This window comes from Podarcis liolepis (assembly GCF_965112155.1).
Source record: "Podarcis liolepis genome assembly, chromosome: 10".
NCBI classification, from domain to species: domain Eukaryota; kingdom Metazoa; phylum Chordata; class Lepidosauria; order Squamata; family Lacertidae; genus Podarcis; species Podarcis liolepis.
Window position 1 is genome coordinate 24,184,879 of NC_139562.1, and position 15,944 is coordinate 24,200,822.

General features: G+C 40.0%; 1 protein-coding gene and 1 long non-coding RNA gene across 2 annotated transcripts in view; one reads left to right on the plus strand and one right to left on the minus strand.

Moving 5' to 3' along the window:
- Positions 1–5,767, plus strand: part of LOC310687244 — an 18,523-nt gene extending 12,756 nt beyond the window's left edge. Inside the window, exons 2-4 of the long non-coding RNA XR_014516324.1 lie at positions 2,437–2,481; positions 2,875–3,036; positions 5,665–5,767. This is a non-coding gene — a long non-coding RNA (uncharacterized lncRNA). The remainder of the gene's footprint in view (positions 1–2,436; positions 2,482–2,874; positions 3,037–5,664) is intronic.
- The window catches only part of NUP37 (nucleoporin 37), a 21,787-nt gene extending 5,868 nt beyond the window's left edge, over positions 1–15,919 (minus strand). Inside the window, exons 1-5 of the mRNA XM_083462078.1 lie at positions 15,795–15,919; positions 13,494–13,700; positions 12,648–12,772; positions 11,091–11,163; positions 8,560–8,654 (exon numbers count right to left, since the gene is read on the minus strand). Of these exons, the coding sequence (XP_083318204.1) occupies positions 8,560–8,654; positions 11,091–11,163; positions 12,648–12,772; positions 13,494–13,649 (449 nt within the window). The 5' untranslated portion in view covers positions 13,650–13,700; positions 15,795–15,919. The remainder of the gene's footprint in view (positions 1–8,559; positions 8,655–11,090; positions 11,164–12,647; positions 12,773–13,493; positions 13,701–15,794) is intronic.
- Between the last annotated feature and the right edge of the window lie 25 nt (positions 15,920–15,944).

Sequence of the window (15,944 nt, forward strand, 5' to 3'; positions counted from 1 at the left end):
AGACAAAATAGATGTGAAATAAAATAAATACAATTAATTAACAGTGCGAGCCTTTCTGTGCCAAACCTCAACAGATCAAATATTTGTTTTCCCTGCAAAAATCCTAGGGCCTCCAAATTTGGAAAGATCAGCATCCTTATTTTTAAAAACTCCACATTTTGTGAAAACAAAGAATATCTACTTGATTAGGTAATTTACAGACAAAGCCCTTTCTTCTGCTGCCAAAGGTTTTGCCTTGTAGGTCTTTCCAAGTCAAATCAACACTTTCTGGATGTGTTTACTATGCAGGGAAGAGGAGCATAGTACAATTCAAGATGGTGAATCATTTTGGCCAGGGAACATCATGTCCCTTTCCCAAAGGCAAAGGAGTTGAGGTGCAGGCAGCAATATTTTTCTGATTTATGCTTTACTGTCAGGCCTGTATCTGCTTTATGTTTCGTGGATGTATAAAGATCATGTTCAGTAACAGAACATCCTCCGACAGCAAAATACACCCAACAACCTTTACCACCTCCCCAACTACAATATAGTCCTACTGGAGCCCCTTCAGATACTGCACATTTTGTAGATGACCAGAACTCTATGCCAGAAAAAAAGAAAAGCACATATAAACCTAATAGATGCACGTGCAATCACATGAAAGCTGACACAGTATGAGCTGAAGAACTGGGAAGTTCCACATTGAACCACAGTTCCACTATGAAGTCCTTAGTAGTTGGTCTCAGAAAGATCAACCCAAAGGAAGAGGGGAACTCCAAAGGGGATGCAAAGCACTGCCAGGCTGGGAGAGGGATGGACCAGAAGTTGGAGCCACCTGACCATGTGTTCAGGCTCACAACTGGGCCTTCCATGTGGTGATGAGGGCAGCAAAAAGATCCTACTCTGTTGCCTCCACTGCATTCTTGAGGAGCCCTCTGGCGGAGCTGTTCCACGTGGTCCAGAGGCTGGTTGCTCCTGACCAGGGGGGCAGACCTCTGGAACACATGGGAACTCACTGTAACTGGATGGCTAAACACTTTGAGGATAAAGTTGCTTGGCTTCACTGTGGTTTAGATGCTGCTACTGATACAGTAGCAGACCCTGATGTTGGGAAATATTGAGGGCACAAGGAGAAGGCGACGACAGAAGACGAGCTGGTTGGACAGTGTTCTTGAAGCTGCGAACATGAGTTTGACCAAACTGAGGGAGGCTGTGGAAGACAGGAGTGCCTGGTGTGCTTTGTTCCATGGGTTCATGAAGAATCGGAAACGACTAAACAACAACTGAGACAGTATAAAGCGAGGCATCCAATGCAACATCGAGCCTGATGTTGTGGGACCATTTCCGGTTGATGAGGCCTGAGGATGTGGGCAAGATAGTGCCAGTGATGCGCCCGACCACCTGCTCATTAGACAACTGTCCACTCTGGCTTATTAGGTATGGTAAATGCATCATTGTGTGATGGAGTGGTGCCCACTGCATCCACTACTCAAAAAGCCCAACCAGTACCCAACACTCCTTTCTTGGCAAAGGTGGTGGAGAGGGTGGTTGCACAGCAACTGAGGTATTCCTAGGAGAGACGAATTAACCATCGGAAGCCACTGGGTGCAGTCATTAGGAGTTTTGGAGTGAGGTGTCACCAGTATGCCGATGACATGTAGTTCTACTTCTCCATAACATCTGAATCAAGAGAGCCTGTGAAAGCTCTGGACCAGTGTCTGCATGCACTGGTGGACTGGATGAGGGACAATAAACTATGTTTGACTCCTGGGAAGACAAAGGCTTTTCGGATGGGTGGTTCCCATGTTCTGGATCTAGCAAGTTACCTGTTATGGATGGGGCTGCACTTCCTTTGAAGAAGCAAATGTGTAGTTTGGAGGTAGTCCTGGATACCAAGTGTCCTCTGTGGCTATGAATGCCTTTCACCAGTTTTGTCTGGTTTGTCAACTACTACTGTTCCTGGACAGGGATAACCTGTCCACTGTAGTCCATGCATTGGTAACCTCAAGGCTAAATTACTGTAATGTGCTCTATGTGGGTCTGCCTAGGGTCTGGTTTGAAAGCTCCAGCTGGTACAGAATGCTGCAGCCAGATTGCTGATGAGAGCATTTGGTCAAGAACATGTGACACCATTGTTAAAACAGCTGTGCTGGCTGCCCATCTGCTACCGAGCCAACTTGAAGGTTCTTCTATTGATTTACAAAGCCCTGAACAACTTGGATCCAGGATACCTCAGGGGTCGCCTGAACCCTTATACTCCAGCTCAATCACTAAGATCATCTGCAGGAGCATTTTTGGTTGTTCCCTGAGTTGGTGAGGCTAATTTGACAACAATGAGAAATTGAGCCTTTAGTATCATTGGCCTGGTCCTGTGGAACACCCTGCCAATAGATATTCAGTGGGCACCTTCTGTGCCAGCTTTTAAACCCTTGCTAAAAAAAAATTCTATTCCACCAGGTCTATGCAGGCAATTAAGAGTACACCCCACAATGGACTATTGAGGTTTGTTTCTTTTTGCTCTTGTGTTTAACTTTATATGATCATCTGGTTTTATGTGTTTATATTGTTGCCAACAGCTGTGATACATTTTTATGATACAGCAGTATATAAATATTTCATAAATAAACTAAAAATAAATCTTTCATATGTAGATTTTCTGTCATGTATTCAAGCAGCACTTAATTTTGAATAAATTAGGATAGTTCAAAGTTGAGATATGGCATGTTTGTTAATAATGAAACACCCTGCCATTTTCTCCATTTTAACTGCACAAAAAACAGGTAAAATTCAGATCAGGAGCAAATAGGATTGCAATGTTAGTTGCTACAACAAACTGACTGCAGATGCTAAACAATAAAAATGACAATTTGCTCTCCTTTGTTTCCCCCTCTACAGTCCACCTAAGCACAGAGCTCCTGATGGAAGGCAGGCTGATAAGAGGCAGGCAACATTGAAAACAATTGTTCAATCACTGAAAGGCCGCAGAATCCATAGGGAAAAGAAAAAACAAATTATTAAGAAAAATCAAAGCAGCAATAAAAAAAATACTGGGCAGAGGTTTGTACCAAAGGAAGCATAAAACTATGCAAATAGAACGTTTTTAAGTTCAGGCATTTAGTCAACATTTTCATGCACATCCAAGTTTTAGTTTTGGAGAATTTTTATAAACTGGAATATACTTTCTTAATAGTGTTTAGTTCAGATTTCCAGGCAACCACAAATTATGACGACAATCCCTCCTTCCTCCCTTCTTGTTAAATCAAAAGAAGTCATAATTCATATTATATGGACCATCCTTAACAGATGTTTCTTTGCAGGCATTTTGACGGCGTTTGGGAGATGGCTTGATTCAGAGGCACATGTAATGCATATTTGGAAAGCTCTATTTGAAAACTGCTAAATTATTACTAACCTGGGAAGAAAGCTTAAGTACAGATTTTAGAATGTCAGGCCTTCCTATGCTTAATATTACCTATCTATGGAAGTAATTCCCAGTGATTTCAAGAGGCTCCTTTTCTAAGTAAATACATTTGGAATTGCCCTATCATATTTTATATTGGTCTGGAGCCAAAGCACCACCACATAAAGGGCTACTTTCAACACTAGCCCTACTCAGAATAGCCCCCACTGAAATAAATGGGCATGGCTAACTACTCAGAGTATCTGAAGAAGTGTGCATGCACACGAAAGCTCATACCAAGAACTAACTTAGTTGGTCTTTAAGGTGCTACTGGAAGGAACTTTTTTACTCATAGTATAACTTTGTTGAATACAACCCGATGTGTTCTCCACAAACATGTTGTCCCCCCCGCCCGATTACAGCAGCTGCCCTCTGAACAGCATCCCCTTGAAGAATGGGGGGGGGGTCCTCTAAAATATCATCCCAAGAGCTGCCAGAGAAAAATGTCCATGTACATGCACAGATAAGCCTCTCTTGATCCCAGGCTCTGTTTCGCAGAAGTACTGTTCTGGCCTGGAGAGTACCTTAGGCAGGGCACAGTCAAGAAAGATGAGTTGTATCACCTGCTAGATGCACTGATTGCTGTTTCCTTTACTGTAAATCTCTGCTATCCTCCCTTATCACTTTGGATACCAAAGAGAACTCCTGTTTACTTCCCCACCCATTTCTCTTTCTCTCATCCCCTTTCTCTGTTGCTGAAGAGGTACCATCTCCTCCACCGTACTCAACTCCAGCGCCACAGAAATAAGGAAAGGTACTACTCCCCCCACCACCACTTCACAGGCCAGTCTATCATATGCCCATTACACTCTCTCCCCTTCACCTATCAAATCCCTGTTTCTTGGGAAACCTCCTCTTCCTTCCCTTGCTGTGCTTTGGGTGTCTCACCCCAGAATTTCATATTCTCTGTTACTCGCTGCCCATAGCCACCCACTGCAAAAACAGAACTTATACTCTCAGCCATTGCCCCAAAGTCTCTCACTTGCTTTCTTCCGAAAACCTTTCCCAAAGCCTCACAAAATCACAGTTCAAAACTCCTTCTTCACCTCTTCTCTTTCTAGAGCAAGTTGTTCTAGTCATCATTCATCTCATCTCTCCCTTCAGACAAGCCTCTCTTCCCTTTGCTCCAGGAAACATCGTTCCCATCCTGTTTCTCTGATCAATTTTACTACATCCTAGCTTTTCTATGTATTTTTGTGCATACTTTTAAAAGCGATGCCTTTTAAAGCATTTTAATTACTTAGAACTATTGTAGTAATTTTAAACTCCTTTAAATGTAGCCTGTTGCTAGAGTGCTATTCACAGAGTCTGTTTAATATCATCAATGAATATGCTAATTCCATTTTTGCTACAATAAACTATCTTTTCTTTATCTTGGCTGTCCTTGGGAATGCAAAATTCTGGAGTGCATTCAGGTCTCCATATCAAAAGGAACCTTATAAAGGGATGTCAGAGTTGCATGGGAGAACTGCAAGTTTGCATTTAAACTGCAAACTTCACAACGCAAGGCATTGACTATTCAAGTGCTGAAGAAGTAACTGGCAATTCTTTCACCAACTTGTTTATAGGCTGGTTGCCTGTGGCAAGTAAGAGGTGGCCTCCACATGGCCAGACAGGGAAGCTTTTAAAAGTAGGGGTATTTTTTTCAGCTTGTCAGCCCACAAAATAGCTATTATATCTGTTCTCCATGGCAACTAAGATAAAATCAACACACACAAAAACTTACATAAAAAAACCCAAACCACCGTGTTGATTAAGTACTAGGGGTACAAAAGGTCTTCTCCCTAGTCCTTAGCTGCCTGCTGCTCTTTAAAAGGTCTGAAACAGAAATAAACCCCTTGGAAGTTAGCAACCAGGGCCAGGTAGTGCCAAATGTTTTCTCCTCACACAGGTAGCTGACATCCTGCAGCTCCTCCCACTGGCAGTGGCCACTAAGGATGGGAAAAAAACCCACTCCATAGACCAAGCTTTCCCAATCTAGTGCCATCCAGATACTGTTGGATTATAACTCCCATTATCCCTGACCATTGGCTAACTGGGACTTTAAAGTTGCAGTCCAAGAATACCTGGAAAGTATCAGGTTGGGGAGAGCTGGCTTAGACATTATAATGACTGCTCTAACATAGCTAATTTTTGCACAGGTGGGCAAGTAAAACTTTTTTTTGGATAGTAATTTTTTTTGTACTTCTTTGCAAGGCTGCTATATTGTTTTAACTTACATACAGAAAGTGTCTAAAGAAAAGTGAAGAACCAATATGTAATCTTTGGGAGGCGAGTGAAATGCCACATGTGGAAAAATTGCTGAAAGTACTTTTATCCTTATTGCAAGCGTGATTATCCTTACAACCTGAACTTGATTCTCTACAGTGACCTTAAAATTTCTATGATCTCTTTTTCTTTTCTTTTTTTAAAGACAATGATTTCATTTCTAAAGAATTTACAGTCTAGCGATAGGCCTTTCCTGGGCACAGTAATCAAAAATGACAAGCAGAAAATACTTGGCATTTGTTACGAAGTGTTTCACAGCAGAACAATTATGCAAAGTGAGCATGTATTATGATTAATGCTAACAACTAAGTTATAAGGGATCAGGTAATACTTTTGTCTCAGAAACTTACTCTGCTTCTGAGATGCCTAGATACTGTAGCAAGTCACAAACTTGCATATTGTCCGGTTCTTTGTAATGATTAAGTGCTAAATGGGGGAGGGGGGAATGGATCACACCTGTAGGACACATTTGAATACAACAAAAAGTGGGCAGAAACCCTAGAATCCAAGGATCAGCAAATATTCTCCTTATGTCACAATCTTTAATCCAAGTCCAAATATTCCCTAGTAAACCATTACAGTACATAACAGCTAAATTGGTGAACATTGTAAGTTCATGACTTTAGAGAGAGAGAAAGATTTATTTACAATTGGAAAACAAAGCGTTTTTATATTCCGGGTGATTTTTCTACCACAGGTAAAAGTTAAATAATTACTTTTCTATTAAAAACATACAACTAAAATGTTAAATGCTCTATTTGCAAACAAAACTAGCATTCCAATACTAAAGTTAACATTCCAATCAACACTAGGGCAGTATCTTGGCCTCTTAACATCACACTGCCAAAACAGCTGGTACACTCCATGTGTTTATATAGCCTGAGCATATTTAGGATAAGGCAAGCTACATTTCTTAAGCTTTCAAGCTATTTTGAAAAATAATTTAGCCTGGTCTTACTGCTGAAGTACTGCAAAATGAGGGGTAAAGGGGGAGGTGGAGGAAGGGAAGACCGCTGAGAATAAAAGACAAAAAACACTGCACAACTACTGCCAAAGGGCTGAAACGGTTTTTGAATGTGCAGGATGACTCCCAGAACAACATGTTTTGGCAGAGGCTGTGATGAGAGGAGCAAAGGGGGAAAGCGGCCTAGAATACCCTTGGGTATAGCTCTTCTTTCAGTTCTTACAGCATGTATCCATCCTAACTGTCCAAATAACAAATAGGCCAGCAAAGAAAAATGGGGAGTGGCAAAAAAATAAAATAAAACCCTGAACAAAAAGCAGCAGTCATGCAGGAACGTACTAGAACTACAACATTTTCCTACCACATGGAAATTATCACTTGGAGGAAAGTGCTACAACGAGTGATGGGGAATGCATTCATGCTCAGCAACTACTAGACAGCAGTACTAACCAAATACATTTGTGTAGAGCAGGCCCTCATTGAGGGAGAGAGTTTGCAGCCTATGTAATTGTTGTTAACTTCACTATACTTAAAAATCTAGTTTCATTCTACATCATGAGTGAAAATCAATTGTGGCCACTTGCCTGTAGAACACACTTCCACTAGTGAACAGGGTTTTCCCTCCCTCTTTACACAGTCTCTGCAGTTCCAAATTGGGGGCACTCTGGAGCAGATTTCGGGAGAGGGACGAGAAGGTAAGTCCCATTGCATAAGCAGAAGCTTGCTCGTACACAGTGGTGCCTCGCAAGACGAAATTAATCCGTTCCGCGAGTCTCTTCGTCTAGCGGTTTTTTCGTCTTGCAAAGCAACCCTATTAGCGGCTTAGCGCTATTAGCGGTTTAGTGGCTATTAAAGGCTTAGCAGCTATTAAAGGCTTAGCGGATTAGCGGCTAAAAGGCTATTAGCGGCTTAGAAAAAGGGGGGGGAGCGAAAAAAAATCGGAACACTCGCAAGACGTTTTCGTCTTGCAAAGCAAGCCCATAGGGAAAATCGTCTTGCGAAGCAGCTCAAAAACGGAAAACCCTTTCGTCTAGCGGGTTTTCCGTCTTGCGAGGCATTTGTCTAGCCGGGCACCACTGTACAATGTTGGACATCATCCTATGAGTTAAAGTAAAAGGCTTGTGTGTGTGTGTGTGTATAGAAAACAAATGCTGGATGGACACAAGAACAAGTGAGTAGTAAATTATTTGATTCATAAAACTGTATAAACTTCCAAGTCCCCCTCCTCCATATGCTTGCTATATGAACATTCACTTATCTGCACTTAAAGACTTCTGTCCAAACTTTGCTATATGCTCTGCAGGTTCACTTATTCCAGCAGGCAGCTTCCTTACTTCCTTGGTCCCCCCCCCCCCCCCGGTTGTCAGCAGCCATTTCAGGAAGAAATCATGGAGAGAGGGGGAAAGACAGTGGAGAAATTCCGCCTGAGAAATTTCTATGAGAAATGTTTCCAAAGGAAACAATGGCAATTGCGGATTTTTTATGCAAACACTCACCTAATGAATGATTTCCAGGGAATGCATTGCATCAGTAAAGCAGGACCTGTATGTATTCTATGAATTATTATTTTTAAAAAATCATAAAAAGGCTTGTAATCCTGCTATTACAAGTTTTTCCTTTCCATATTTAGCAAAGTGAGCCGGTTTTTCCCCCGAAGTAATTTGCAGGGAAGTACAAACACACAGTATTTTTTAAAGCAGTACACAGGGAATAAAATAAGTTTAGTCAGTTTTTATATGCAATCTTCTGAAAAACTGCACTGCATGAAATATCAACCCTTTTAGAAATTACGTAATTCATACTTAGAGAATTGCTTCAGTGACCAATTTTCTAGTTTTAATTAAAAATATGTAGAGAGAGTTAAATTCACGTGTTTAGGAATACATACCTGCAAGTGTGGTCATCACTCACACTTGCAATTTCCTGACCTTCTTTAGGTGAAAATACCACATCATTAATGTAATCTGAATGGCCCTCCAAAGTCTGTTGATAGAAAGCAGAAATATTTTTTTGTTATAAATTAAACAAAGGAAGTTAAAGAACAACTGGTACAAGAAAGCAAATGTAAAGTGAAGATCTTAATTATTTTCTGTCAGGGTAGGATACAGGGGACAAAAGAAATGGCTTGTGTTGGACCCAAGCAATTTAGAGCATTGCAGCATAAAACAACTATCTTTAATTGTATGTGGATAACAATAAGGCTCTCAGCGACCTATCTGTTTTAGGAGATAGCTAGTTCAAAACATGACAGCCTAATAGCCACTAACTGCAGCCTCGTGAAATGAGCATATCAATGGAACCTAACACCATACCTGCACAAAACCTCACCTAGCAACCCGACACTTTGGAGGAAAGCAGCCCTTTATAGGATGCCACAGAGAAGGGCATGACAGGACGATGACCACTATCCCATTATGGTCCCAAGGATAAAGGGGGAAGGCAGATCAATTCTTGCAACACCAAGGAGAGCTTTTAGTGAGCAATTTGCTCCAACTAGGGTTGGAGCTGAGGTTTTTGAGTCTGCCTCCGTTCCACCCTCCTGGGCTCTGCCCCCTTTTGGAGAACTCAAATGCCAACCCTCTAGCCTTCATAGAGGCACTTATCTTGTGTCCCATAGCCTCCCATTTGCTGATGTCCCTGCACAGTTGCCTTGGTGAGAGAGTGTGGGAGAACACTGTTCTTCAGGGAAAGGTGCCCATGAGGGTTCTTGCTCTGGTTCTATGAGTGGCCAGAATGCTACCGGACAATTTGCTCACAAAAAGCATTGCAAACCCCATAGCTGTATAATTAGTACTTCATAATCAACAAGGCTGCAGAAAAAATAATTGAGAACAAGAAGGGTGTAACCGACCCTGCTGATTTCTAAGCAAAGATTGACCTTGTGGCCATGGATGACAAATTCATACTATCTAAAAGCTGTATTGATGGGGTCTGAATACTAATGAAATCCAGTTGTTTCTAGGAAGGAAAGTTGGGAATAGGGAAATAGCTAGTTAGAGAAGTATTCATCCAGATATAATCTTTCAAATAAGGGCCAAATAGTCATATTTTTACAGCCAATTGGCACTTTATTCCTCCATTACCACTACCAGCAGACAAAGGTTCCAGCTTCTCCAAGCTGGCTTTCAACATGAGCATGTTCAAACAACTTGCAGATGATCACCCATACAAGCTGCAACTGTAGCCTCTCCATTGGTGGGAGTAATCCAGTGATCCAGAAACAGAGAAAGAGAAGAACCAGGACAAGACTGAACACCTACTCCCTTGGTGTTTTTAAACTAACTGGGCCATATTTGGCTGCATATTAGCCATTTTGTCTACAAAGTGGGAAGCAAAGTTTTAATATTGAGCATAAGATGACACAATCATTTTCTTTAACCACACACCTAAAATAGTTCTACTAGACAACAATGTAAATGAGGACGCTTCAGAACTACAGAACTGGCATTCAAAACCAGCATAATGTTATAATTTGTAGTGTTTTCGGAATAATCATTATACATTTTTGTATTTAGTCTTGCAAAACTCAGCATGTTACCAATTCAAACAATTACATGTTTAATCAATTGACATTCAAACTACTGTTTATTTTACTACACAAGGACCTATGGAAATCTATTTCTTGTCTGATCAAGCTGTAATAAGCATTGCTCACATCAATTATATGGTAAAAACAAACAGTTTAGATACATGATTGACATCATTCATCAAAGAAGCTCCACTGACATTAGTTATAAATCAGAGTGTTAATATATAAAGTCTAGCACCAGTACAGACTTTCTGGCAGCTTGAACTATCAGCTCAATCTGGGAGTGTTAATAAACCGTCGTAATCACAATAGTGAAAGTTGTAGTTTTAAAACTATCACAACTATGACTGGTAGAATCTCAACATTATTTGGATATGTATGGGAGGTTGTTTTGAAGAAGGATAAATATTATTCAATAGAGTGATAATCATGGATTAAAGTGATATTTAATTATAAAATAGTAGCTGCTTCAATAGGAATATTTATCAGACACAAGATTTTAATTTCTTCTTGTAAAACAGTTCCCTGCCTATTATTTCCATAAATTATGCAGGCACCACTCTACATATTATTTCTGGTATTCATATTCCTTAGCATGCCATATATTGCTCTACCTTCATGTTCCTATTTGCATCTATTTTAGACTGAACAATTACTAGGCAATTAAAAAACATTTATCCATTTTATTAAAATTTTGCCTTAAGTAGTATACATTGGTTTTGTTCTGCAAGAACACACTTATTTTAAAAGTGTTAAAATAAATGATTTAAGGTTTACAAAATTTATATAACTTCATAACTACCACTCCAACAATATTTACTTTTAAAAAGTTGGCATGTTAAATAAAGAACACAAAATAGCATTTATCATTATAATTTGTTTCTCCTCACCTTATATCCATTATTTTCTTGGAGATCTGAGGTGAATAACCTTAATTTCTTATCAGCAGCTGCAGTACAAAATCTAAGGTAATTAGACAAGCAATACATTTAGTCATTCCATACAAGTGAAATATAGTTGGCAATGTTATCAAAGATGGATTTCTCGAAGTAAATTTGCATTATTCATTATAAAATGAAAAATAATTAAGCTGCCATATTTCTCTGAACATACACATTAGATCACAGCCAGGCAGGAATCACTTGCAATTAAAGAAAATAATACCGCTCCTGATTTTATAGGTTAGTATGTTAGGAACAACTTATATGTATTGATGTGTGGAGCTAATCAATAGCATTTATGTAACTTGTAGCTGATAACCGAACACTTACAAAAATTAAGAAGATAACAGGAACAAAGCCCATGAAGGGATCTGAGTCAATGCCTATTATGCTAGGAGTGCTAGTCAAATAATTAAATATCATTCAACACTTTCAATTACTCAAGTTTCTTCAGCTTAATATTGTAACTTAATCAGATTTAACATAAAATAGTACAGGCAAAAACTGAAAAGGCAAAAACTTCGGACACCTTACCAAAGTCTGAGTTGCCTCAGAGGAAATAAGCAAACGGCAATTTGCCCTGGCGACCAGGGCTCTCAGACCCAGCTGCACAATGCAGCACCACATGGAACGCATGAACAGTTTTCTTCTGCCTTGGATAGCTACAGGAGAAAGTGCCGTTCACATAGCAGACGTGGCTCTGTATTTCTGGGTTGGCTGCGCACACAGCATAGCATAAGGGGACCAATTGCTTCTGTCCCTCTGTACTGGCAAATTATTGCATGTGACGAATTAGGCTGCTTACAAAAACTTGTTAAAACTTGGTTTAACAAAAGGTACTTTGGCAGAGTTCCCCCACTCCACACCAGTCTTGTTGCTACAGATTAATGCTAATACTTATCTGGACAGATTTCTTTAAGACTTTTAGAGAATGGGCACTGTTTCACAAAAGACACTCCAGTACTGCTTGTATGACAGATCACCACATTGTTTCGTTCCCTGTTCCTGCACACATTTTGTTAGTCAAGTGCAGAGTTTATTTTATATATACAGTAGCATTCATTTTAAAACACAGAGGTTTATCCATCACATTCATAACTGACTTTCCAGGATCAGTTGTCTAAGGCTGCAGTTCTACACACACTTACCTTGGAGTAAGCTCCATATAACTCAATGAGACTTGCTTCTGAGTAAAGTCGTACCTTGGAAGTTGAACAGAATCTGTTCAGGAAGTCTGTCCGATTTCCAAAACATTCGGAAACTAAAGCACGCCTCCTGATTGGTGCAGGAAGCTCCTGCAGCCAATTGGAAGCCCCGGAAGCCCCGTTGGACGTTCGGCTTCCAAAAGTAATTCACAAACTGGAGAAGTCACTTCCGGGTTTGCGGCATTCGGGAGCCAAAATTTTCAAGAACTAAGCTGTTTGAAAACCAAGGTACGACTGTAGACGTGTTATTAGCACAATAAAAAATGACCAAGAAAGTTTACATTTTAGCTGGATACATTACCGTATTTGGGGAGATAAAGCATCAAGTCTAGTTTCTGGACTCCATGCAATGACATCAACTCTAATCCCATGATGAAAAACTCTTAGCGTTTTATACTGAATTCCTTCCACTTCTGTATCCTCATCCTACAGATACATGCAATGCACTTGTGAGCAAGTAATAAAACATCTCAAATATTTTGTGATATGATAGACTTGACAAACAACATGGCTCCTGAATTATTAATTTGGGGCCCGACTACATGGTATTGCAGATTCTTTGTGCACTTCCTCTCATGAGAAAGATCATGCATTTCTATATAATTACCTGGGGGTAAGGTATATCAGACACATAGGGACACACCTCTGAGAAGACATGTATAGGACTGTGTTGCAGCAATACCATTCTATCCCCATGTATGGAAGCCTAAAGAAGCCATTCTGGTTCTCCCAGCTCCCTCAGGTTTCTCCCATCAGTATTCCAAACTAGTGAGTGCTATCTATGGAATGTTTTATGAAGGGCTTTCCCCCAGAAAGAAATCAATGCTAATCAAATATTAACTGCATTGCAAATATATATTGTTAAATAAACAACCAAAGAAGCAAATAAATGCTTCTTTAAAAAAAAACATTTTTTTAAAAAAACCTGTGCCTTTTAAATATGATATGCCACCTTAGGTATCTTTGGCAATAAAGACAAAAAGATGGCAACCAATGGTTACAAAATTATTGTGCACACTTATACATAGAACTTATTTTCTTCCCCAGTGCATCATTCACATTTTCAGCTTCTCAAAACTAATAGCCATATTTGTTTTCAAGTTACAATGCCTTCTTAATAAGCTTCAGATCTATGAAGCATACTAACCTGGAACCTGCAGGTCCCAACAACCACATAATTATTGCCACCATATGCAATGAGTGATTCTGCAGTGCCACTCTCAAATGGGTTGAATTCCACCACATGGACGTAATCTTCACACTCTACAGTATAGGATGCACTTCGGGAATTCTCCTGCTTCATCTTCAGTAAATGGATTCGAGTCAACAGTAGGCTCTTCAGTTGGCGAAGGAACTGAAATGTAAACGCACACATGAATACAATTGGGCTGTCAGTTATCTGCTTTTACTCAGAGCTAAGTTCCACTGTGCCAATAACACTTTTGCTCAAGTAAGCAATTGCAGTTTAAGGCTTCAACCTAACAAAAAATGCTTGGGAGTTGCATTGAAATCAATGGAAGATAGATACACATACAGGAATATAATGCAATATAATTCAGAAGTAGTAGACTGGACAATGAATAAAGTTTTGAACTTTGTCTTTGCACAAGTGAAAAAGACCCAGCATAGCAAAGAGTGCACTTGGCTTAAACCTTTCCTTTTTGATATACTAGCTTTGGTTTTTAAAACATACACGAGGTCTTGTGCACATAGCAGCATTTTAAAAATGTCATCCTTCACCTGAGGTCTAAAAAGTCCACCTCATTCTGCTATTTTTAGTTAAGGCACTTTTACTCCACCTGTCAAACATGCTCCTTGGGCAGCCTACAAACTTTCAGAATTGAATTAAATAAAGCATACAAATAGTTCAACAGACAACATGAAATAGTAAGCAGAGTGTAATAATACATTCTTGCTTCAATATCTTTTTTAAAATAAAGTGCTTAATGTTATTTACTGTAGGTACTATGCTATATATATATATATATATTCCTCATTTGAAGGAATATATTTATTATATACCTATTACAGTTTAATAGAATGGATATAGAAAGAGAAAGAGAGTTACAGGAAAACAAGTGACTGTGTAGACTAGGCTTCCCTTCTGAATACATATCTTACTGTGCTGCAAAGGAAATAGAACAGCACCATAATAGGAAAATATTTCTTTTAGATCACTATGTTTAGATACATATGTAGTTTTGTACCATCAAGTTATATATAAATGATGCTGTTCCTCAGGCATTTGAAGATCTTATCTTTTCCCCTACAGGTTTTACTTTGAAGGAATATTCGTAGAAATAGATGGTCCTAATGTTTAAACACCCTTTAGAATCAAGGCATAAAGCACAGTGGTGGTGGTCTAAATGTATATGAACTGTAGATAAGCTGGGTGGGATCTGATCAGTAACTAGATGGGCTACTGAAAACCACATGTACACCACCTTGAGTTCCATGATGGAAAAAAGGCAGGATATAAATATAAGAAAATGAAACAATTCTACCATGGGCTTTGCAAATAATCAAAACATTTCTCTCATTTCCATTTGGAAAGATCTATGATACTTTTTAAATTTTTAACGCCAGTGCTTATTGAAACTAAACATTCTTTCACAACAGGTTACTGTTCATTATTTGAAGTGCGTCTTTTTTGCATGTAGTTTTTCCTGCTGCTGTTACTTCACAACAACTCTTCTTCTGTCCCTCAAAAATAATTGTGCAGGTTTGACTGCCAATTTTGAGAGAATTAGAAGCAGCCTGTACAACAGCCTCTCCCAGCCCCTAGCTGGCGCTTTCTAGTTGTGACTGGAACCATCGTTTCCTAGCCATACTGACTGGGGCTGATGGGCTTTGTAGCCCAAACCAACTGAAGGGCACCAGGCTGGGGAAGGCTGCTGTACAATATCCAGTGAGGTGGCAGAAAAATCAAGGCTGGCTGCAATATTTGAAAGTTGCTTATCAAGTGGTTCTTCCTAAGTGTGCATAAGCATTCCATGCCAGCAACCTTTGATATAAAAGGGAAAGGAAAGCCTATTAGTTCATATCAAATACAAAACGGCTTCCAGTGTTACCGCTGCTGTATATTGAGCAACGCGTAGTTCCCATCCAGCACTTCCTAGGAGTACAACACACAGCGCAGGAAGAAACGTGCTACATATTTTCCTAGACGCTTCAACCGGCCCTAATAACTATGTTTCTATCTGGATGAAGTATTCCTCGCACAGCGCAGCCTTGAGCTTCAATGTTAAAAAATTAAATATACCCTCTCCCCTGCCCTGAAAACTGAGGCGATGAAACCTCCGCAGATCTCCACCCTCCCACCCCTCAGAGACTGGAAACAGCCGTTAGACCGCAAGACCCCCCTGCCCCACGTGCCCTGATCCAGCATAATATTCATAAGATCTCCCACCATTAAAAAAAACAAAACCCCAATTCCAAACTTCCGCACCTCATTCTCTGAGAGGCACGCTCCCGCGAAGAATTTGTCAGAACTCAGCACTTCCGGTATCTGCCCGCAACCGCGACAAACCTCTTCCGGGTCACGGAGCGCCGCGCTTGCTGATTGGCTGGTGCCGACGAGTTTGAAATTAAACCGCCG